Genomic DNA, 21,959 nt, shown 5'->3' with positions numbered 1-21,959 from the left:
CATTTGTGTGAACAGATGCACAGGTTGAACCACTTTTAAATAGCATATCATAATATAAAGTAAAACACAAGACACCTAGAACTCGTGTCACAGCGAGTATGCAGCCATTTTGGCGCATTACTGTCATGCAGAGACTCCAAACCTCCGTCTTCCCATGCACACATGCAAACACCGACACAGTGTTTTCTCAGATCTCCACTTCAGTTGGAGTTTTTACAATAGTTTAGTGTTTAGTTTAGTTTTCATGTTGATGAAAGACCAAAACACATAAAAATGTCTTAGTTTTCTCAGGTATCCATGTATGGACTAGACTTAACGTGGCAGCAGTGGGATGACTGAATGTCTTATTGATTTTAAAACTATTACTTTTTAAAAATCCTGGTATATTTTTGTACTGATAACGAGGCTGTTCCTTTAAGTAACCAAATAATATCAGTTTGTCATACTTGTGTAATATTCTGGAAATAAGCGGTGCAAAACAACTGCTGTATTTAGTGGGTCAGTTAGTCTCTACCATGAGACAATAAAACGGAGCTATTTTCAGTCAAGGTTGTCGTGTTGTGAGAATCTCAGGCCAGGCCTTATGTAGTCTTTCAAATCCAGCAACCATGTGCCTTAAAAAAGACTCTAATTGTTTATTAGGAAGGCCTGATGACAGCTACGTCAGTCGCTGCTGGGCGCATTTAAAGAGACCCGGCAGCAGCTAAAATGGACAGTCAAAGTTAGTTTCGCCGAGCTGCAAACCAGATCTTTGTCCGCTGTAAGTATAACTTTTTCCCACCGCAGAGCAAAGCTACGTTAGCCAACAACAGCACCCGTGCCACCAGCAGTAACCAAGACAACCAATCCGTTAAGATTATTCTTGGTTCTGCTCCCGAGTCACAGCAACACGCCATGATGTGCGTTTCTGGAAGTCCACTTCCTCGGATCAGAACATCCGGCTCTAGCTCTCATTCATCTCATTCTTCTGTCTCTCGGCTCCAGGTGCAGCAGAAGCAGAGCAGTGAAGTGGACTCAGGAACTCCGGTTCGCGACACAGACAGTCAGTATGGGACCTGGGAAACAGGACTGCGCACCGACGACAGGTAACACACCCTGTTTGGATTCAGCAATACGAGTCATGGAGTAATTACTAAGCCTGTCACCATAAGCAATTAATCAATTAATCACATGATGAATTAAAATGAGCTCTGTTGTTTCCATTCTGATGATTTGATACTTTTTTTGAGGATTTTTTTTTTTTTAACAGAGGTTTCTTCATCCATTTTATTTGTGGTTTTTGTTGTAAGTAGTTTTTATTCTGTTTTGTTTTGGCTATTTTAAATATCTTCCATTTCCAGTGTTATGGATTCTTTGCAAAATTAAAAGTTTATTTGTCTTTCAGAGGGCAGACTTGAATTATTATGACGTTATCAATACTTGAAAATGGTCTCAAAACAATAATCTTGTTTATTGCAATAACTTCAGGGATGATTTATTATCAAACTGTTATCCTGAGAGGAGTAGCAATTGCTTTTAAACCCTTTAAGGACAGAAGTGGAACAGAAGTGAAAGATTGGAGGATAAAACAGTTTTGTTAATATTTTTGAGCAAAGATACAATTATTATGGACTGTTATGTTATTATGTGACATTTTCAAATCCAGCATGTTCCATGATAGACAGAAGTTGAAAGCTCAAAGTAGTAATAAAATGTTATATCTATTTTATACTTTTGCAGACTAACTGAACCACAAAAATGTCTCAATATGTTGTAAAAAATATTGTTATTCTGTAGATTCTATAGATTTTGGAGCATCAACTAAAATATGTCTGATTTTGCCTGGTTTTGGATGTAAATTCAGGCTCCTCCTTTTATACTCCATACTGATGCCCTTGTTTGTTTTAATGAATAAATTGGTTTATTTGGGATAATGTGTATGCTGGGTAATTTTCCCTGTTTTTCTTTGTTTTAGATAGATAGAGCTTAAACACATCTGTATTTCTTTATATTTCCTACTTAATGTAATGAACCGCCTCCAATCAATTCTATTGTTGTGTCCAGCTTTAGAAAACTTCCAGCCGTTTCTGTGAATGATGTTTGTTCTGTACTGCATAATTTAGAGCAGCCTAGTTATGCCATTAATAAAACTTACACACAGAATGTTAAATTGTAACAAAAAGCCCAAACCTCAACTCAGACACTTTTGAATCAAAATACAAAATGATTGAAGTGATGTGATGCAACCTCTTAAAACATGAAAATCTGCTTCATGTTTTTGTTTTTCAGCCCAGTTCTCTTTAGACCTTTTGCCTTTTAATCTGCTTGCATGCTTATTAGCGCTCTTGTAATTATTTTCTGTCATGACAACAGGAAGGATAACAGTTTATGGTGATAGTTTTCATCTGTTTAACTATTAACCCTCAGTGAAAATGTGTCTGCAACGTGTTTGGATCTGTAGCTGTTCAGTAGATGAGAAATAAAACCAGTTTCTGTTGGTAAACATCAGGATAATTAGTAATTACCTCATGTGTGGTAGAAGCCTGCCACCATGTGGATCAGTGCTGTCATGTTCAGGGGAACAATTTATGTAAGTTAATACACTTCAGTGACAGAAAATAAAACATTACTTTTATTAACCCTCATATTCAGCAGTGTTATATTTCTGTTATAAATCTCTGACCTCATCAGAACCCAGCAGAGTTACTTGATCAGCACTTCTAAGACAGAACCGTTATTCACATTTTGCACATTGCAACCATAAACTTTAATGTATTTAGTTGTGATTTATTTTATTTTTTTTTTGTGGTCAAGATCTTTAGGAATAAAATCCTGGAAAGTTTGGCTTATATTTTTATCCAGTCCTCCTGACACAATGCTGGGTAGAATCAAACCCATGTAAGTTTTTCCTGACATGGGTTTGAACATCTAGAGATTGACAGTCAGTTTGACTCAGTCGTCAAGTCTGGACTTTGACTGGGCCATTCTAACACATGGACACTCTTTAATCTTATTTTATTGTAGCTCTGGCTGTATGTTTAGGGATGTTATCTCGATGAAATGTGAACCTTTGTCGTCTCTAAGGATGCATTCGTACTACGCCTGCACCGTATTCAGGATCCTTGTATTCCTCTTTTCTAGGGTTGCACCAATAAATCGATTTCCTTAATTTTTGGAGATCGGCCAATACTTGGCAACTTTGTTGCTATGTTTGGTGACTTTTCAGACAAAAAAAAAATCGGTATCGGCCAAAATCTGATCAGGTCGTTTAAAGATCGGCCAGAAAACTGCGATCAGTGCAACCCCGACTATTTTCTGCTTTTCTGTCTTTCTCACCTCTTCATATACTATGCCCATAAATTCACTTGTGCTCAGTGGGTCAGTGGGAGCATCTGCTACTGTGAAAGATTACATTAGCATGTAAAATCACTTTTTACTTTTCTAAAATGTATTTTTTTTAGCATGTAGTTGCAGCTTGAAACAGTGTCTGTTGTCATAGGAACACGAGTTAAAATCTTAGCCTCTAAAAGTTTCCATCTTTACTATCCTGTGTGATTTTTTTTGTGGTAAATTGAAAAACACAGCTATTTCCAGTAGTTTTTATAACCCAAATCTTTTATTTTTTGTAGCCTCACACCTGCCACTCCAAGTTCAGAAAGCAATCTCAGCCCCTCACCGAGGAAGCCCACTCCTCTGCCCTCCCCAGGCGATCAGACGTCTCAGTCAGAGACCACCACGACGGACGGCCCGTCTCCCTCCTCCTCTGAAAGCCAGCCACTTGATTTCCCCGATGTGAGTGGGAACGATCGTTTCCTAGCAAGATTCACGTCACAGCTGCCTGTCTAATGTTTTTCACGACTGCAAAAGCACTTCTGTATTTCTTCTGTACTTCTCAACTCTTTTTTTTTTTTTTTCCCCCTCAACTTACGAACCTGATAATCAGGTTCCAACAACGCGGCTGGATAACAGCGCCCTCCGCTCTCGAGTCCAGCTGGGGAAGAAACGAGCCCAGCGTGTCCGGCCGTCCAAGGCGACCCGGCCGAGCGCGGCGGCGGCTCAGGGAGACGGTGGAGACGCTGACAGCTGGCTTTACAGAGACTCAACAGGTTAGGAAATAAATAAAAGCAAATGAAGCTGCATTTTTGTTATAGTCGCAACTGTGGAAAAAAAGTCAACTGGAGTGTCCTTTGAAGTGGGATTTTCCATACAATATTGTCACAACATGGTGACAGTTTCAACAAACATGTAAAAAGTATATATTTTTTATAGAAGTTATACTGACACTACAGCTTTTCAGATCAGTGATGAGTCAGGAAACTGCAATCAGGGCTCAAAGCTTTCACTGGTTTACTGCTACCAATATTATTTATTTTATTTGTTATAAAGCTAACATAAAAATGATATGCGTTATAAAATTTATTTTAAAAAAAAGAAAAAAAAAACAAACAAAGTTTCTGATTTAGTGGAAAGGGATTGTTTTTGTCCTGCTCCAGTGATGGAGCCTTTTTAGTAGATGACCATCTGCTGATTGGTGCTTTGGTTCCGACAGAAGCAAAGGCAGAGATTAAAAACGACGACTCAGAGTCCGAGGAGCCGGCCAAGGGAGCCGAGTCGGGGCCCGCCGCTCCTCCTCAGCCACAGAGGGTTGCTCTGTTCCCAGGAGTTGACCCTTCTGCTTTAAAGGTGAGCCAGCAGAGCGGTGCAGTTTGTGACGTGTCTGTCATGCGTGGATCTAGACTGCCTCAGTGTCCTTCGGTCTATGAAAAGCATTCAAACCACATGCTGTCTTTCATATGTTGTCATGTTACAACTACAAACACCAGTGGATGTTTTCAGTGGTAGACAAACACAAAGTTGTCAGACTGAAGAGAGCCTGTGAACTTCTGAAGTTTTAACCAGCAAATGTTTTTTTTTTTATCTAAATAGTCCTACTCTGACGCTACAAAAACACAAGTATTTTTAGTCTAGTTTCTAGTGCAAATATCTTGGTACACTTGAATCATTATTTCACTTATTACAAGATATTTTTCCCCTTGTTATAATTGAAATAATCTGCCAGTGGAATTATTACTTTCTCATCAATAATATTGACTTAAAACAAGTTTGTAAATCTTGCTGAAAAGTTACATGTAACTTTGCTACTTTTGTCTCATTTCAAGTGAATTCCATATATTTGCACTAGAAAGTAGACAAAAAAAAACACACTTGGTAAGATTTTGTATTTTTGTAGTGTGACTGTATGCGATTCTAGTTGCGCTGGAAGGGAAACCTTTGACACGGCGTGGCTAGAGAGTTTTTTCCTCCTCACAATGTTTTGCATGCAGGCCAAAAAGTAAAATGTTGCTCTCATCTTTTCCAGAGCAGCTTCTTCCTCATGTTCGATCTGTCCGCTCTGTGGCTTGTGACAAACTGCAACCAGGACTTTTCAATGGCTTTCTTCTTTTGAGATGTTGAAATTAAACGGCGGGGTTTAATGCAAATACATGTCACACTTTTTCTTTATTTTTAAATATTGTAAAAAGTCTGTTATTTTCCTTCCTCCTTGCATTTATTCAGTACATAAAATCCCCCATGATGTAAAGTGAAGATTGTGGTTGTGTAAATGGATGCTTTTTATTGATGTGGCGTCACATTTTTTTCTCTCTTTTTGCCATAACGTCTGAATATTCCCCCCATTTTCAGGCCCAGCTTAAGAAGAGGGTTGACTCGGACAATCAAACCAACGGTCCGGCTTCCTCTCCCTCCCAGCAGTCTCGCTCTCCCAAGTCTCCATTCCTCCCTCGCGCAGCGCGTGTGCTGCCCCCTCCTGGTGGGAAGGAAAACGGGTAAGAAACGCCTGCTGCACCCCCTCTCTTTGTTGTCGTCTTTCGTTCCCAATCACGGCTTTTCTCTCCTGATCATTTATGGTGATTTATTATTGCGCCCCCTGCAGCCAGGAGGAGTCCCCGCAGTGGCTGAAGGAGCTCAAATCCAAGAAGCGCTTGAGTCACTTTGAGAATGAAAGCTAAGTAAACAAAGAGGTAAATTGTTTGATTGTTTTCTAACCCTCTTATTATTTTGAGTTCATATGAAATATTGGTATATTTATTTAACTGTATTTTCTTATTCTTTGTGAAAGGTTGCCTTAACAGATGAATCTGTAAGAAAAAGAAGCCTTAACATTGGATCCAGAGAGGAGAAGTGGATCTACAGCTGCTGATTTACATTTTATTTTTTTTTTCCCATAAATTAGTTGTTTTTCTCACTTTCCGGGTTGCTAAATGTGCATGGTGCCTTTTTTTTATTATTGAAAATCTATTACGGTAAAAAGAAAAACAAGCAAGGATGACTTCACGCTCAAACCCAACGAGGTCCAGCTGACGAACTTTCTCCTCGGGAGAAACGAGGACGACAGAGAATAAAAGACACCACATTTCAGGAGACACTGAAACTCAAGGGACCACGATGCGTCCGCGTGCGGGGAGGGCGCTCACGACGGTCACCCAATCATTGCCATAAGGAAATATTTCAGACAACTAATAAGGTTTTGAACATAGAGAACAAATCGCCGGCGGGAACGTGTCAATAGAAGATGTTATATTTGTATCCGAGAGCTAGTTTTTGAGGAACGTAAACGGTGAGATGCGTCGCTACGTCAGAGGCTCTTCAGATATACTCTGATACACTCCACAGCCTCGAGAGTCGCTTCATATTGTATATAATGTATGTTTTTTTTTTCTGTTTTTTGTTGTTGTTGATGAGGGATTGGGGGCTTTTGGGCAAGCAGCCTTGCATCTGTCAATCATGCACAAAACAAATCAGCACAAACACGTCGTGAGTCGGCCCGTTTCTCCTCCTCCAACAGACTGAAGCTACAACGGCTACAAGCATCCGATATAAGCCATACCGTCGCCTGGTTTCTCTTGCATCTTTTGTCAACCATGTCTCCAACAGATGTGCGATCGTCCCACTGTTTGGTCCCCATTCGGTTCGCATGCACAATCTTTCCTGTCTCATCAGGGCGTTGGCTCAAACCGCTCGCTGCGCTACCTTCTGTGATTTTTATTTTTATTTTTCTTCGCTCCAATCAAATGTGAACTTTTTTTAAGCGGCCTCCCACTTATTACTCTTCCACAAAGCACTTTTGTCACTTGTTGCACTGCAGCACTCGACGTCTGCCCACCTGGCCCCCAGCCGCCCCCTCCTTCTCGTCGGCCATGTCCTCTGTTTTTGTGCGGCTCGCTGGTGTAAATGCAAGTGAATATGTCGATGGAGGCTTTCTGAGTGATTGAACCTGGTTTTGGATGTATGTGAAATTCTTTTGTTATGGATTTTGAGGGGTTTATTTTTTACTTTCATCTTTTTCCTTTTTTTTTTTATTTGAAAGTATGTTTATTACACTCTCGGTTGTACTGGCCAGTGTCCTAAAGCAAATAAATTCTTAATAAAACATTTACTTGACTTGATTTAGAGCCCCAGCACGTCTTTATCATGTCTGTGGATGTTTGTTTTCTCAAGATTTCCAGCAGGTTTTGTTTTTACCCCCAGAGAAGTATAGAAATATTTTTGAAAAGTGAAAGTGTGTTGATTACATATAAAAAGTGGGCATGTACTGATCTGGAAATTTTGGCAGATAAAGGTAACCAATATTATTATTTCTGTATTGGCCAATAATCAATATTCACCAGTATTATACAAACATTAATATCGGCCCAGTTTCACTTATCGGACTGATGCGATATGTTAAATAGCTAATATTGGCCGATACCAATGTTGGTGCCGATATATTGTGCATCCCTAATGAAAGCTGATGAACGCACTACGCAGCGCTCATAGTGTCTTGTATAAAGGCATTGACACCCCTCTAATCTCAACACATACTCAAAGATCAATAAACTTTAAATTGTATAAAATGAATTATAAAGTCACCATAAACAAACTGTCCTTGAAAAATGGGGCTAGTTGAGACCAAAGCAAAAGACTGAAGACTTGTATCGTCCAGTAAAACCAGGCAAGCAGTTTTATTTAGGGGCATCGGAGCTGGTTTTTAAATAAGGTCCTCATTTGTAAAAAAAAAAAAAAAAAAAAGTGAAATCTATATATTTATTTTTTTGCAACTACTGACTCCTTTGTTTTGGTCAAACAAAGGACGAAAACAACTAGTATTTAAAAAGCACTAGTTTTTAATATTAATGAAAAACTAGCACTTTTTTTAATCAATATTAGCCATAAAACATTCTGAAATGTTTGTAACGTGGTAAAATATGAAAGTGGGGTTGATAAAACTGGGATGTGGGGAAGCCTGCTGCGCGTGTGTTTGTGCTGAGCAGGCCTGTCTGCTGAATCCTCTTGGCTCTCTCTGCGTGAGCCCACACACAGAGCTCGCTGGCAGCCCAGGCGGCCGGCTGGCCGGCCGGCTGGCAGGGTGGGCAGGGCGGCCCGTGCCAACACAGCTGCCTATTGAGAGGCAGCGTTACGGACACAATGTGAGCGACAGACTTGCTGTATCAACAGCTCCCCCTTTTCTGCTGTTGTGGCCAGAAATAAGCCATAAATACCCCCCCCTCTTCGTCTCTGGCCTCTAATGGCTCGACCCCTCCAAACACCGAGTGGCACAAAAGCAGAGGGACGCGACCACTTCCTTTCAGGCATACCAAGGTAAAAAAAAAAAATAAAAAATCGTTCTGGATGACATGGATCAATAATATTGGCTTATTGTTTGCTTGGCTTTGGAATTAGACGTTACAACAACAATCCAGCTTTGGATTTGTTTATGGATAGAGTTGGGTGGTGACTAGTTACAATTACTCAAGTTACTTTTTTGGAAAAAATATATGTTTGAGAGTATTTTTACTACGCTGTACTTTTTTACTTTTACTTGAGGATTTTAATTATGAAGTATCACTTCACTTACGTAAAATTTCTGGATTCTCTGCCCAGTGTGAGTAACTACAAGTTGGTTTTAACCAAGTATAATTCACCACACACACACACACACACACACACACACACACACACGCACACACGCACACACACATCTGCAGTTTCTTTTATCCTTAAAGAAACTGATTTGGAAAATGTATAGTTTGCCTGATTGTATTATTTTGTAATTATGTTATTTATATGGACTATTTTCTTCTTGATCTGTAAGATACCAAAATTTCCCACAAAATTTATATGTTGGACTGCCTGATGATGAGATTTCAGTACTTGAGTATCAAATATTTTTTTGCTCTTCAGTAATTTCTTGGATGGCTACATTTTACTTTTGAGTAAAAACATGTTCAAGTCGTGCTACTCTCACCTGAGAACAATCTTTGAGTAATCTACCCACTTCTGCTCGTAAAGGACAATCATCAAGATGATAAAAGCAGCTCCTGACAGAAAACTTCCCTCCTGATGCGTCTGCGTCTGTCGCTGTGTGACTGCTGTGTGGATGCTGCTTTGTCTGTGTGTGTGCTGCTCCCAAACAGTGGAGGAGCAGTGGATCAGGAGGATGTCGGAGCAGCAGAGCGCCCCGGAGCAGCTTGCTGCTGGGAAGAGCCAGGGTGGAGCCGGAGCCGCGTATAAGGTACAGCAGCAGCTTTCTGCACGTTAAACCTTGTTAGTCCAAAATATAGCTATTATTATCTCCAGTTGTGTTTTGACATCTATGAACAAAAATAAAGTACTCTGCAATAACACAAAGTTCTCACCAAGTATTTTTGGTCCAGTTTCAAGTACAAATATCTTGGTACACTTGAAATGAGACAAAACTAACTTAGTAGTAATGACTTAATATTGATGAAAAAGTTTTTTGTTCCATTGTTAGATTATTTCTTGTTATAAGTGAAAATAATTTGCCAGCGGAACTAGTACTTTTCTTCATCAATATTAAGGAATTATTGATTTAAAGCAAGCTACGCATCGCCGAATAGTTACTTTGTCTAACTTGAAGTGAACTAGAATATTTGTACTAGAAACTGGACCAAAAATACTTGGTGAGAACTTCTTTGTGTTTGTTCAGTTTGATGGAGACAACGCAGTGGATGTGACACAGTGAGACAGGCCTCTCGTTTCTGTCCAGGTGGTGGTGTTTGAGTTTGAGAATTTCCAGGGCTGTAAGGCGGAGTTTTCCTCAGAGTGCAAAGACGTGACGGAGAAGGGACTGGAGAAGGTCGGCTCTTTGATCGTGGACTCAGGGCCGTGAGTAATGCTCCATCCAGTCCCCTTGAAAACCTCTCTGCTGTATCATGCGGTCCAGTTGATGAAGTTAAACCCCACCTTCCCACCCTCCACCCGTTTGTGTTGCTCAGCTGGATGGGGTATGACCGACATGGCTTAACAGGAGAGCAGTTTATTCTGGAAAAAGGCGAGTATCCACGCTGGGACACCTGGACCAACAGTCAGCGCAGCTTCTCCCTCCTGTCGCTAAGGCCGCTTAAAGTGGTGAGTGACGCGTTTCGGGTTTGTTGCGTAATTGTTCCTACCGTCGCTGTGCTGCTTTATTGTTGTTTCGATTAGTTAACAATGACTGCAGACATTTGTTTCTGCCTGTATAGGATAGTGCTGAACACAAGCTCCACCTCTATGAAAGCCCTGGCTTCACCGGCAGGAAGATGGAGATCGTTGATGATGACGTGCCCAGCTTGTGGGGCCACGGTTTTCAAGATCGGGTAGCGAGTGTCAAGGCTCTCAAAGGAACGTGAGTTTTTTCCAGAATATCTTATAATAATTGCTTTATTTTTGTTTGTTTGTTTGTTGTTGTTTTTTTCTCACTGATTGTAACTATTTTGTTGCTATAGTTTGTAATTTAGTGCCTCATCAGAGGGTGAGGATGTTTTTTCTCAGTATTTCTTGTTAAAAATGTTACAATCTCAGAAGCAGCCTGCCTGTTTTCCCCTCCACCATTTAAAGGAGTGCCACATGGCCAAAATTATAAGAAGCAAACTGGAGGAAAAATTATTTGAACACTTTTATATAAGTATATAAAAGTGTTCAAATAATTTTTCCTCCAGTTTGCCTCTTATTCTGGGTTTGATTGAAAAAAACTAAAATATATTTAGTTTGTTTTCTGCTAAAATAAAAAAAAACACTTGCTATGTTTAGCATTTGTTTTAATAAAACAGATTTGAGTCCACCAAGGTGTAGAGTATAAGTCAATGAGTAGATGGGGTCCTAGTTACCATGACAACATATGGAAACCATACGTTTTGTGTTATGATATTTTCATAAGTAGATTTTGATTTAAAAGTCAAAATTTTGTCCTTATTTATTCTTGAATTGTAGTCAGCGGGGCCTCAAATGGCCCCTGGGCCCCACTTCAAACAACCTTGATTTAAAGTATAATCTCCTAAGCCACAGAAGCACAAACAATAATAATATAATAAGGGTTTTGTTAAATGTATAGTTTGTACATTTATGAATATGCATTATCCATAGGCTGTGTTGGTTCATGTTAGGTACCCATTTCAAATCCTATGTGGGACCCAAACAGGGTTTCTGCAGGTTAACTCTAATTTAAGACATTTTAAGACCTTTTTAAGACTATTGTGAATCAAATTTAAGACCTATATCATGACAGAGATGTATATAAAAAATGCAGAGGACAAAAACTGAATTTTCTTGGGTCTTTTTGTGGCTCTTGTCACAGCAGCTTTGTGTTTCTTGTTTAATGAAAATAACATATGGCTCTCTAGCTAGCCAACTAGACAGAGAGCCTTATGTTAACTGCTAATGAGCAATATACTAGCTGCTAATGAGCTATATGCTAGCTGCTAATGAACCATATGCTAGCTGCTAATGAGCTATATGCTAGCTGCTATTGGCTTATTTAAGTTTATTTTGTTGATAGGAAGCAAGGAGCTAGCAAGCAATTAGCAGCTTGTTACCACTAGTTTTAGTCACCTTGAGTTGTAGAGCGCAGTGAATGAAGATGTCTGCGCCCTATCAGGCAAACTTTTGCCTGATAGAAAGAATATATGAGATTATATAGTCTTGCCAAAACCAAATTTATGACCTATGATTAACGTATTTGAGGCCAACTTTACACCATCTTTAAAGAATTTAAGACATGTTAAGTCCTTGATTTTAGATAAATAAATTTAAGAGTATTTAAGAATTTTAAGGATGCCTGTCTGAGGTGTTTCCAGGAGCGAACCCCTGCATGACTCCTTCTGTCTTCGTCCAGGTGGGTGGGCTACATGTACCCAGGCTACAGGGGCCGCCAGTACATCTTCGAACGAGGAGACTTCAAGCACTGGAACGACTGGGAGGCCCCCTCTCCCCTGATCCAATCTGTCCGACGTGTGCGGGACATGCAGTGGCACAAGAGAGGATGTTTCATCATTCCTGACCCCGACCCCGCTCCCGCCCCTGCTCCCGGCCCGGACCCTGATCCGGCTCCTCCTGCTCCGGCTCCGGCTCCTCCTGCCCCACCCGCAACAGCTGGGGCCAGCTGAGCGGGTTCCTCACCTGCCCTCTCAAACTCCAGCTCTGCCCCAAAGTGCCGGCCCTCTGCCCTCACCTAACCATGGCAAACGCTACTTGTAGCCAGTCACGAGCGCCATGTGTGTTTCAGTGGCAAATAAAGGTTGTTTGACCTGAAATCTGTTGGTGATGTTATAATTGTGTTGCAAGTTGGACATTTTCTTTCCTAAGATTTGAAAAAAAAAAAAAAATCAAGAACATAAATGTAAAATTGGCATCTATTTAAAAGTAGTTTATACTGTAAATTTGGAGATTTTTTTTCTTTTTCCATGAAATAATCCACAGTTATGCTTCAACTATATTTGCTTTTTAGCCCTATGTGCTACTTTTGGCGACTGTTTTCCTGTTTTAGTCTGCTGCATCAGATTTCATCCAGTCTTAGAAGCACTTGAGTGATTCAGTGAATATGTGGATATGCAGCAACGGAAGTGATGTCACGCTGTATGTATGCTTGCTATTAAAATACAGTGCACCAATTTCCCTGCCATAGTCATCACTGTTCATTTTAAAGTAAATGACTCTCAGCAGAAACTAGATATTTACATAAAACAAGTGACAATGCGAAAGGAGATTCCTCACTGTCGTTTTATTCCTCACTGTCGACAATTAATCGGACTAACCCTTTCTTGTTTTAAGACCAAGCTTACTTCTGTTTTATAAAAGCCAGAATGATTAGCATTTCTAATATTTTTATTCTTAAGTTTATATAAACTAGAATTACTATGCCTTTTGGGAAAACCCAAATCTTGACGTCAATAATTTGTAAGTGTCTGATTAATCAGAGATTCATAAAAATAAAAAAAAAACTGAAGGTTTGCATGCACAAGTTTGGGTTTATTGTGGTTTTTGTATAATATGCATATGGGTCATAATTGTACATACAGGCTCAAATATAAACATCCTCCTCCACCTACATAGCATTTTTTGGCTTTTGCTTTATTGTCACACTTAAATGTTTCAGGGCATCAAACTATTTTTCAATTAAACATAGATGAGTAAATATAATAGATGATGATTTCATTTATTGATCCCCATTTTAAAATCACAAATTAACTGGAATTAAAAAGCGGTCGATTTTTTTTGAAAGTCTGAGTTCATTCACTCGTCCCACTTAGACTAAATCACTACCAGATTTTGACTCCTAACAACATGACAAAACATCTCAAAAAGCATCCCATAATGCTCCAGTCTAAATTCAAGAAAGGATAGAAAACTGAATCGTTTGCACATCGTTGTCATCAACTGTCCAGGCCGGTTTTTATGATTTGTTCCAGCACACTCGGGTTTCGATACAGGACAATGATACTGGCAAGTCTGCATTTCAGTGTCCCAAAAATGAAAATATGAATATTTTGAAGTGGCCTAGTCATAGCCTGGACTTAAATCTGATGTGAATTCTGCAAGGAAGAGCATGTAGAGTAAAGTGATATAAAAAACTCATTGCCAGTTATTTCAAACGCTTGGAGGAAGTTGTTGCCACCAATGATGGCATAATCAATTGGTTTCTTTTTTACATAGTTGGTTTGTATAGGGTTATTTTTTTCTCTCATAACATTTTAATGCAACAAAGAAGCAAAAACAGAAGTAACCTGTAAGGCTGTGTGTCAGCAGCCTGCTGTTCATGACAGGATTATGCCTCAGTCAACATCTCAACAGATTTTCTTTCACCTGAAGGCAACGTTTGTGACAGATGGTTGAAAACTGGTGAAAGCTGAGTGTTCTGTGTTTGGACAGTAGTTCTTAACGCTCATGAAAAATTTGCATTGGAATAGACAAACCAAGCAAAGGTCACAGGCTTCACAGTGCCCTGACCTTCATCTCACTGAAAACACATGGATGTGCTACACCTAAAGCTCTGTCTAACAAAACCAGTTTAAATGAACTCTAGTTCTGCCTTGATGAACGGCAATATTTGAAGAGACATTAACAAAATACAGACGATGCGTAAAGAGGCACGGGGCAATTCATCAGCTCTTTTGAGTATGTTCATTTTTAATTTTCTTGTTTATATCCTCTTTTTTCTATTTTTAGTCAAATTTCTCTTTAAAACATGTTTCCTTTTATTCTGTAAAATTTTTTACTGTAGTCTAAATTCAGATGTCACTGTAGAGGCAAATGACATAGCTACTTGTGATCATACAAACAAAATATACTTTATGATTGCCAAAAGAAATTCAGCCAGAAATAAAAATTGTGACTGCTGAAATTCTCAAGATTTATTTTGGTTTTCTTCAGCTTCATCATTGATCTTTGTCACAACTTTGTGGTCACCAGAACCAAACATGCTGTAATATTTTCCAACCTGAATGCAAATGAACTGTTTAAAGAGACTTTGCCAAAACCTGTGAAAAATCCTCATGCTAGCTGATCATCTTGATTCTTGTGCCTCTTGTGATGTCACTGATCACAATAAACACACAGCAGAATTCCCAGTGTTTTCCATGTAGCAGCTTTTAAAATGTTACGTTTTGTGAAGTCTTGGAGTGGAAATCTTTACTACCATACCTACCTGTGTTTTTGTTTTTGTCTTAGGATGTTGGTGAAATAAAAATGCATATTTGAAAAGTGCCTTTAAATCACAGTGGATTAATAGTAAATTATAACAAATAAATAAGGTAAACGTGTCATGGGAGTTACGCCAAACACTCAGGTGACGTTTTATTTATTTATTTATTTTTGTAGTTAAAATTAAACGATGAAGGAATCTGAGAGAACATTCATCTTGCTCACCTATTTTCAGACAAGATTTAAATTGGATATCCATTTTTTTCTTTTGAGTTTTTTTTTTCTCCCCTGGATAACAAACCATAAGAGGTGCACAATTTCAGATATCTGTTTCCACTGCGTTCCCCCTGAGCTTGAACCTCCACAGCACAGTAAAACCCGTCTTTTCCTATCTTTCACCCTCTCATTGTGGCTGTGGGACTCTTGGCACTGTTTGTGCTGAATCATGTGGATATCAAACAATGACTGGCTGGACAAAACTGACAAGTAATGAAATAACTTTGTGGGAGGATGACCCTCTGGGGTTGGGTGGGGTGGATTGGAGCTGCAGTGTGAGGCTGGGAGGGCGGGGGGTATACAGTGACCCCCTCGTTTCAGTCCGGTTGGCCTATGGCAGCCCGATCTGCTAGCTGGCTTGGCCGCGTTGGGTTCTGTTGGCAGAGTTTCCCCCCCTGGGTGTTCAGTATATATTGAGCTCCTCATGCCGACACAAACACACTGGCACCAACAGGTACTGGTAAGGGGTTTGTTCTTATTCATGCTCATTTTTATTTCTCATAACTGTTTACAATTGATTGCTTGGATATTGTCTATAAGTAAGTCCAGTTTTTTTATTTATTTATTTTTTACATATTTTATACAAAATATACCTAAAAAAATAAATGATAAAGATTTGTTTGTATTTTAAATGTGAAAAAATATCAGTATGGACTAGAACCGGTTGCATTATAACACTGATAGTGTTTCCTTTCAGGTTTATTCTTGCCAATCTGTTCACTATGGCCACAGATCACCAGATCCCTGCATCCAAGCAGCAGCAGCCAGGAAGCAGTGCATTTAAGGTGAGAAGAACTCATGTCTTACCAATGTCTTACCAAGTATTTTTGATCTTCTAGTGAAAACGTCTTAGTGCACTTGAAATTGTGGCAAAACTAACTTACAAGTAACTTCTCAGCAAGATATAGGAGCTTGTTTTAAGTCAATAATTCCTTAATGTTGATGAAAAAGTACAAGCTCAACTTTCTTTTTGGCGCATTCGATGCACAGCTCGTCATCTATGAGCAGGAAAACTTCCAGGGCCGCTGCCATGAGCTGACTGGGCCCTGTAACAACCTCCAGGAAGCAGGCGTGGAGAAAGTGGGCTCCATACTGGTGCTGTGTGGACCGTGAGTGTGTTTCAGAGGCCTGCAGAAAAAGAAAATATTTAGAGCACAACAGACAAAACGGAGGACTGACGTGTGACTGCGTGCCTTTCCTCTGTCCTGTCAGATGGGTGGGATACGAGCAGGCCAGCTGTAAGGGGGAGCAGTATGTGTTTGAGAAGGGGGAGTATCCTCGCTGGGATTCCTGGACCAACAGCAGGCGCAGCGACACCATTGTTGCATTTCGCCCAATTAAAGTGGTGAGAAAACGCATTTTTAGTTCACATCGTCATCATCATCATCATCATCATCATCATCATCATCATCAGCCAGCTGCCTAACGCGTTGCTAGATTGTACTGGCTGATTTCTTGCTTTCTCTCTCTCTCTCTCTCTCTTTCTCTCTCCCAGGACAGCCAGGAGCACAAGATTGTCCTTTACGAAAACCCAAGCTTTGCAGGAAAGAAGATAGAAATCATAGATGACGATGTTCCCAGCTTCCACGCTCATGGCTACCAGGAGAAAGTGTCCTCTGTTCGGGTCCAGAGCGGCACGTAAGTTTCTATTCCAGACAGATGATGATGATGATGATAATGATGAGCAAAAAAACCTGAATAGTTTCACTATTAATTGACATGCAATTTTCCTCCTCATGCCCCAGCTGGGTTGGCTATCAGTATCCAGGTTACAGGGGCTTTCAGTACCTGTTTGAAAAGGGGGAATATAAAGACAGCGGAGAGTTCGGAGCTCAGATTCCCCAGATCCAGTCAGTTCGGCGCATCAGAGACATGCAGTGGCATCAGAGGGGCGCTTTTCACCCCGTCAACTAAGCTCGTGACTCTTCCCTGTTATGATTTCTGACTCTGAAAGCCTTGACCCCCATCTAGCCGCAGCATCTTTGAATTTCAGCTACACCATTCAGCATTTATTACCTACTGCAGCTGTTGTAGCAGTGGCATTCTTTGGAGCAAACTAATAAATCCTCATTGCTTAACATTTTCCCCTGGTGATGTGTTTTATTCCCATTCTGTAACATACGAGTTAGTTTCATCTGTGAATTTGAATAGAAGCATCTCAAGTATGCACATCGCCTTGCAAGAGTATTCAGGCCTTTTGAGCTTGTTGACGTTGTGTCTCTTTATAAACACAGACTTCAATCTAGTTTGTTGAGATTTTATGTGAAAGACCATTATAAAGGAGAAACATAAATATGAAAAGTGCCTTCATTTGATGAGCCTGTTATACAACAACTGCGTGTCTTCAGTCAGAGGCTTCATTAGAAACGCTGTAATAGAGACTGCTACAGGAGATCCTTCCTGCCCACAAGCCATTACCATCTACAACTCTTTGAAGATAACATAAATTACAACAACGTTTAATTTCCATTTGGGATCGATAAAGTTTTTGTTTTTTTAACTGAAGCTATGAGTTTACATACACTGCATAAAAAAGAGGCATAATAATATGTTCTCACTTTCTCTTACAAGCCATTGTAATATCATTGTATATAAACCTATGGCTCTTGGTAAAAGAAAAAAAATCTAAATAAAAGCACTTAGAAATACTTTTAGTAATCCTAACTGACCTAAAACAGGAACTTCCGCTGTTTATGTTATAGAACGGCAGCTTAACGACAAAAGGAACGGAAAATAATTTGCAACAAGGTTGTAAAATGTATCTTGTTATCAGCGGCCCCCTTGATAAAGGCACAAGGTATGTTTGTTTTGTAAATAAGAAAATTTCTTTTATTGATTGGTCGGAACTGTAAATTTATTTTATTGTATACAAACACTAGGGCATAGTTTTGAATTGGAGTTGGTAATTTTTTTAAGTAGTGAACGTTATTTTTAGTTGATAAGTTGCGGTTGTAAGAGCGTGTTTTTGTAGCTTACACTGTCTTTTTGTGTGTGTCCATAAGAGAAGTTACCCACTGATGTGCAATGATAACCTCCGACCGATAGGATGCGCTGCAGGGCTTTTCGCCCCCGCTTACCTGCGTAAGGAGAAACATGGTGTAGCTGCATTGCAACATGCGGCTCTTTTCGTTTGACACAAAGTGTTTCTGATAAGATAAACGCAGGTTTCAAGACGTTTTTCTGGTGTTTTTGGTTTCCACGTCTCTTGTTCAAATCTCGTCTTACAGGAAACGTTGGTATGCAAAAGTTACGTCTTTAAATGTGTTTTACCTTAGCTTGCTAGGTTTGTCCAAGGTCTTTCTGGGGTTTATATTGGTCGTTTTCTTACGTTTTGGCTTTAGATTTGGCTTTAAAATACACAGAACCATTATTTTTTAGCCTTGCTCTGAACACGTTTCTGCCTCCCGTCTTTATTACTATAAATTGTATCTTGTAGAAAACTTAAAGCTGCTGGGTGAGTTTGGCCATTTTACATCTTGATACATTTGCCAGTCCAATCCTGAAACGCAGTATTATGAGATGAGATGCACAGCATTCTGCCACTGATAATGTCATATAATAAAGAAAACGTTTTTCATTTCAGAATGTAGGCTCTTTACGAACTACCTGAATCCAGTGGTGCATATTTTTGTCATATGTTTCTATAATATACTGAAGATCTGTATTAACGTGTTACAAGTTTCAGAGAAACAAGTTAATGTGAGATTTTAAGGAGTCTTCTCACTGTGTTTGCCCGCCTGCTGCCCTTCCTGAGCTCTGCACTGGTGGCTCCCCAATCACTTAGTCCAATCCTCCTCTTTCGGACATTGAAAAAAAATGCTTTAAAACAACTTCCTTCCTCGAAGTTCTTGTAAATTTTAATACATAATTGATTTGTGATCTTAGTGGCAGCTATCTTCTTTCTTTAAAGGAAAAGCAAAAATGACAACATATGTTGTTTTGGAGGTTGAAAGATTAAGGATGTTTTGCTTTGCTCCCTTTTTAATTAAACTATTCTGCTCTTCCACTTTAAATAAATGAAAGAGGGAAACCACTTTCTGTGTCCTTGTAAGTTAAGCTTCTTCCTTTCTCATCTCTTAAACCAAATTTGTCAATCTTTCCACAGCCAAGATGCCTGTCCTGTGCAGCAGCTGCTCCGAGAAGCGCGCTGTGCTGAAACGTCCAAAAACCGGCCACTCTCTGTGTAAGGCCTGCTTCTTCTGGGCGTTTGAGGAGGAGGTGCATCAGACCATTGTGGCAGCAAAACTCTTCAGACCCGGGGAGACTGTTGGCATCGCCGCCTCGGGTGGAAAGGACTCCACGGTGCTCGCACACGTCATGAAGCTTCTGAACGAGAGGCACGGCTACGGACTCGAACTCATGCTGATATCCGTGGATGAGGGAATCACCGGTTACCGAGACGACTCCTTGGAGACGGTGAAGAGAAACCAGCAGCAGTACGAACTGCCGCTGAAGATCGTCTCGTACGAGGAGCTGTACGGCTGGACGATGGACGCCATAGTGAAGCAGGTGGGACTGAAAAACAACTGCACCTTCTGCGGGGTGTTCAGGAGGCAGGCACTGGACCGAGGAGCCATCATGCTGAAAGTGGACAAGATTTGTACAGGTAATCTGGATCAGTGGGGCGAGTTACTATGAGTAGCTCTCAAAGTTCCTACACAATCTTAAATCAGGATGTCTGCACATCCTTAAAAAAGTAATGTATCTAAAATGAAGGCCTTAAAAGGTCTTAAATTTATTTTTTAAAAAGTAAATACATTAATCACAGGTCTTAAATTTTGTTGTGGCAGGGCTATAGAAGTTTTTTTTAATAGCAGGACCATTAGACAAAAGTACATTCTAATATAACCTTGCTTGTTAACTTTTTTGTTAACAAGCAAGGTTAACAAAACCTTGCTTGTTAGACAAATGCACCTTTGTCTAGGCGCATTCTGTGCAATAATATATATAAAAAAACTTTTAAGCTTGAAATTTCTGCTTTTGCTATTCTTGATTGTAGTACAGCAGGATAGCCCATTAGCCCATCCATCCCCTATTTTTATAGTAGTTCATTTATTTGTAGGTATGTAATTCAAGGTGGCATTAAAAAGGTCTTAAAAGTGTCTGGGTGAAAGTTGATACCTTGTAAATAATTCTAAATTGCCTGAATTTCTAAAAAGGACAGTAAGCAGCGAACACTCTCTTGTCTTTAAATAACGCTACGTACTTTTCTTTTTCTTCTCAGGTCACAATGCCGATGATGTGGCAGAAACGGTTTTAATGAACATCTTGCGCGGGGACATAGCTCGTCTACGTCGCTGCACTGCCATTTCCACGGCCAGCGAGGGCGACGGGGTCGTGCCTCGCTGCAAACCCCTCAAATACGCCTACGAGAAAGAGATCGTCCTGTATGCCTACTTTAAGAAACTGGACTACTTTTCGACAGAGTGCATATACTCCCCTAACGCCTACCGAGGCTACGCAAGGACCTTCCTCAAGGACCTGGAGAGTATACGGCCCAGCTCAATAATGGACATCATCCACTCCGGTGAGAACCTGTCTGTTCGCGAGGGCGTGAAGATGCCGGTCCAGGGGACCTGCAGCCGCTGCGGCTACATCTCCAGCCAGGCGCTCTGCAAGTCGTGTGTGCTACTGGAGGGCCTGAATCGCGGTCTGCCTAAGCTGGGCATAGGGAAGCACCACCGCCTGCACGAGAAGATTCTCTCCCAGCAGCCTCTCACAGAGCACGAGCAGAGGAAGCTCAAATCAGTAGACTTTTGATGGTATCCATGTCATATCCATATCTAAAGATTTAAGATAAATTTTTTTAAGCATAATTTCAGTATAAACAGCTTTCAACTGGAGTGTTGAATGTGCTTTTTATCAGAGTTATGAAATTGAAATAATTTTTCATTGCAGAAATGAGGGATTATTTGGATTTTTTTTATGAGTCATTGGTATGTTTTCCCAGAATTTCCAGAAATTAGATTAATTTTCAAGTCTGTGTGAGCTTTACAACTTTTAAAAGTTTTCATTATAATTTCACTTTATCAAAATGCTTTAGTTTTTTTTTTTACATTCTATTTATTTTTGATGACACATCGTCTTAGAGGGTACTTCAAGTGGATCGAAACTATTCTGCACTCTTTCCTGGTTTGTGTTTGAATATTTGGACCCCTGAATATTTTCTACTGATTGTGCATCACTTCATACTCGCTTTGACAACAGGTAGTTTAAATAATCTGTGAAATTTGAGCGTTCTGACTCTCCTGAGAAATCATGAACAGCTTAACCATAACGGAAAATAACTCGATAAGCATTGGTTTAAGAAAATGGAAGAACGGGACAAACTGATCCAGAGATGTTTTATGAACTATAATAGATGCTTTTTTTTATCCACACGATTTATTATTCTGCTTGTGTGATATTGGCATGAATTCAGAATTTTAAATCTATATTTTATGTTCCATGTAAACCAAAAATAAAATAAATGCAATGCATGTAAACATTACACAAAACAACTACATAAATGTTTACATATAAAGTTCCTCAATAAGATAAAAAAGATGGAAAAACTTAAATTGTTCTGCTCTTATCCATCTTAGAAGCGTCCCAAAGAGCCCCCTGGGTTTTAATTTTAATCTGGCATATTGATTCACATGTGTACTGATGCATCTTGGTGAAGTAAAGTGTACAAAACAGCTGGATGCAGGTAATCATTGAAAATTTTATATTTGAAATGTACTGAACCATTTCATAGAATGTTTTAAACT

The 21,959-nt window shown here is 39.7% G+C and overlaps 4 protein-coding genes and 1 long non-coding RNA gene across 10 annotated transcripts in view; all 5 read left to right on the top strand.

Moving 5' to 3' along the window:
* LOC103141364 (trichohyalin) overlaps positions 1-7,424 on the top strand; it is a 40,303-nt gene extending 32,879 nt beyond the window's left edge. For both annotated transcript variants that reach the window (XM_007556994.2, XM_016673783.1), the window contains 7 exons: positions 985-1,085; positions 3,609-3,771; positions 3,923-4,085; positions 4,529-4,662; positions 5,662-5,804; positions 5,912-5,999; positions 6,098-7,424. In XM_007556994.2, coding sequence (XP_007557056.1) covers positions 985-1,085; positions 3,609-3,771; positions 3,923-4,085; positions 4,529-4,662; positions 5,662-5,804; positions 5,912-5,987 — 780 coding nt within the window. In that variant the 3' untranslated portion in view covers positions 5,988-5,999; positions 6,098-7,424. The remainder of the gene's footprint in view (positions 1-984; positions 1,086-3,608; positions 3,772-3,922; positions 4,086-4,528; positions 4,663-5,661; positions 5,805-5,911; positions 6,000-6,097) is intronic.
* The window catches only part of LOC107836760 (uncharacterized), a 573,704-nt gene that overhangs the window by 469,725 nt on the left and 82,020 nt on the right, over positions 1-21,959 (top strand). The window lies entirely within an intron of this gene.
* On the top strand, positions 8,509-12,545 carry crybb3 (crystallin, beta B3). Its single transcript, XM_007556993.2, has 6 exons — positions 8,509-8,616; positions 9,432-9,529; positions 10,025-10,143; positions 10,254-10,386; positions 10,500-10,642; positions 12,128-12,545. Exons 2-6 carry the CDS (start codon positions 9,455-9,457, stop codon positions 12,396-12,398), a joined length of 741 nt encoding a protein of 246 aa, XP_007557055.1. The 5' UTR covers positions 8,509-8,616; positions 9,432-9,454; the 3' UTR covers positions 12,399-12,545.
* Positions 15,564-17,290, top strand: crybb2 (crystallin, beta B2). Its single transcript, XM_007556992.2, has 6 exons — positions 15,564-15,667; positions 15,905-15,992; positions 16,198-16,316; positions 16,420-16,552; positions 16,703-16,845; positions 16,953-17,290. Exons 2-6 carry the CDS (start codon positions 15,930-15,932, stop codon positions 17,119-17,121), a joined length of 627 nt encoding a protein of 208 aa, XP_007557054.1. The 5' UTR covers positions 15,564-15,667; positions 15,905-15,929; the 3' UTR covers positions 17,122-17,290.
* Positions 17,886-21,697, top strand: ctu1 (cytosolic thiouridylase subunit 1 homolog (S. pombe)). Of its 5 annotated transcripts, none has more exons than XM_016673798.1 (4): positions 17,886-17,955; positions 18,210-18,288; positions 19,313-19,813; positions 20,432-21,697. In XM_016673798.1, exons 2-4 carry the CDS (start codon positions 18,225-18,227, stop codon positions 20,965-20,967), a joined length of 1,101 nt encoding a protein of 366 aa, XP_016529284.1. In that variant the 5' UTR covers positions 17,886-17,955; positions 18,210-18,224; the 3' UTR covers positions 20,968-21,697. The 5 variants fall into 5 exon arrangements, with proteins under 5 accessions (XP_016529284.1, XP_016529286.1, XP_016529285.1 ...); XM_016673799.1 differs by having other exon boundaries at positions 17,901-17,955; positions 18,215-18,288; XM_016673800.1 differs by lacking the exon at positions 18,210-18,288 and having other exon boundaries at positions 17,894-17,955.

The sequence above is a fragment of the Poecilia formosa genome, unplaced genomic scaffold, assembly GCF_000485575.1.
Source record: "Poecilia formosa unplaced genomic scaffold, Poecilia_formosa-5.1.2 Scaffold82, whole genome shotgun sequence".
Taxonomy (NCBI): Eukaryota; Metazoa; Chordata; class Actinopteri; order Cyprinodontiformes; family Poeciliidae; genus Poecilia; species Poecilia formosa.
The sequence above is the reverse complement of the archived record's forward strand: the minus strand, read 5'-3'. Positions and strand labels throughout refer to the sequence as shown.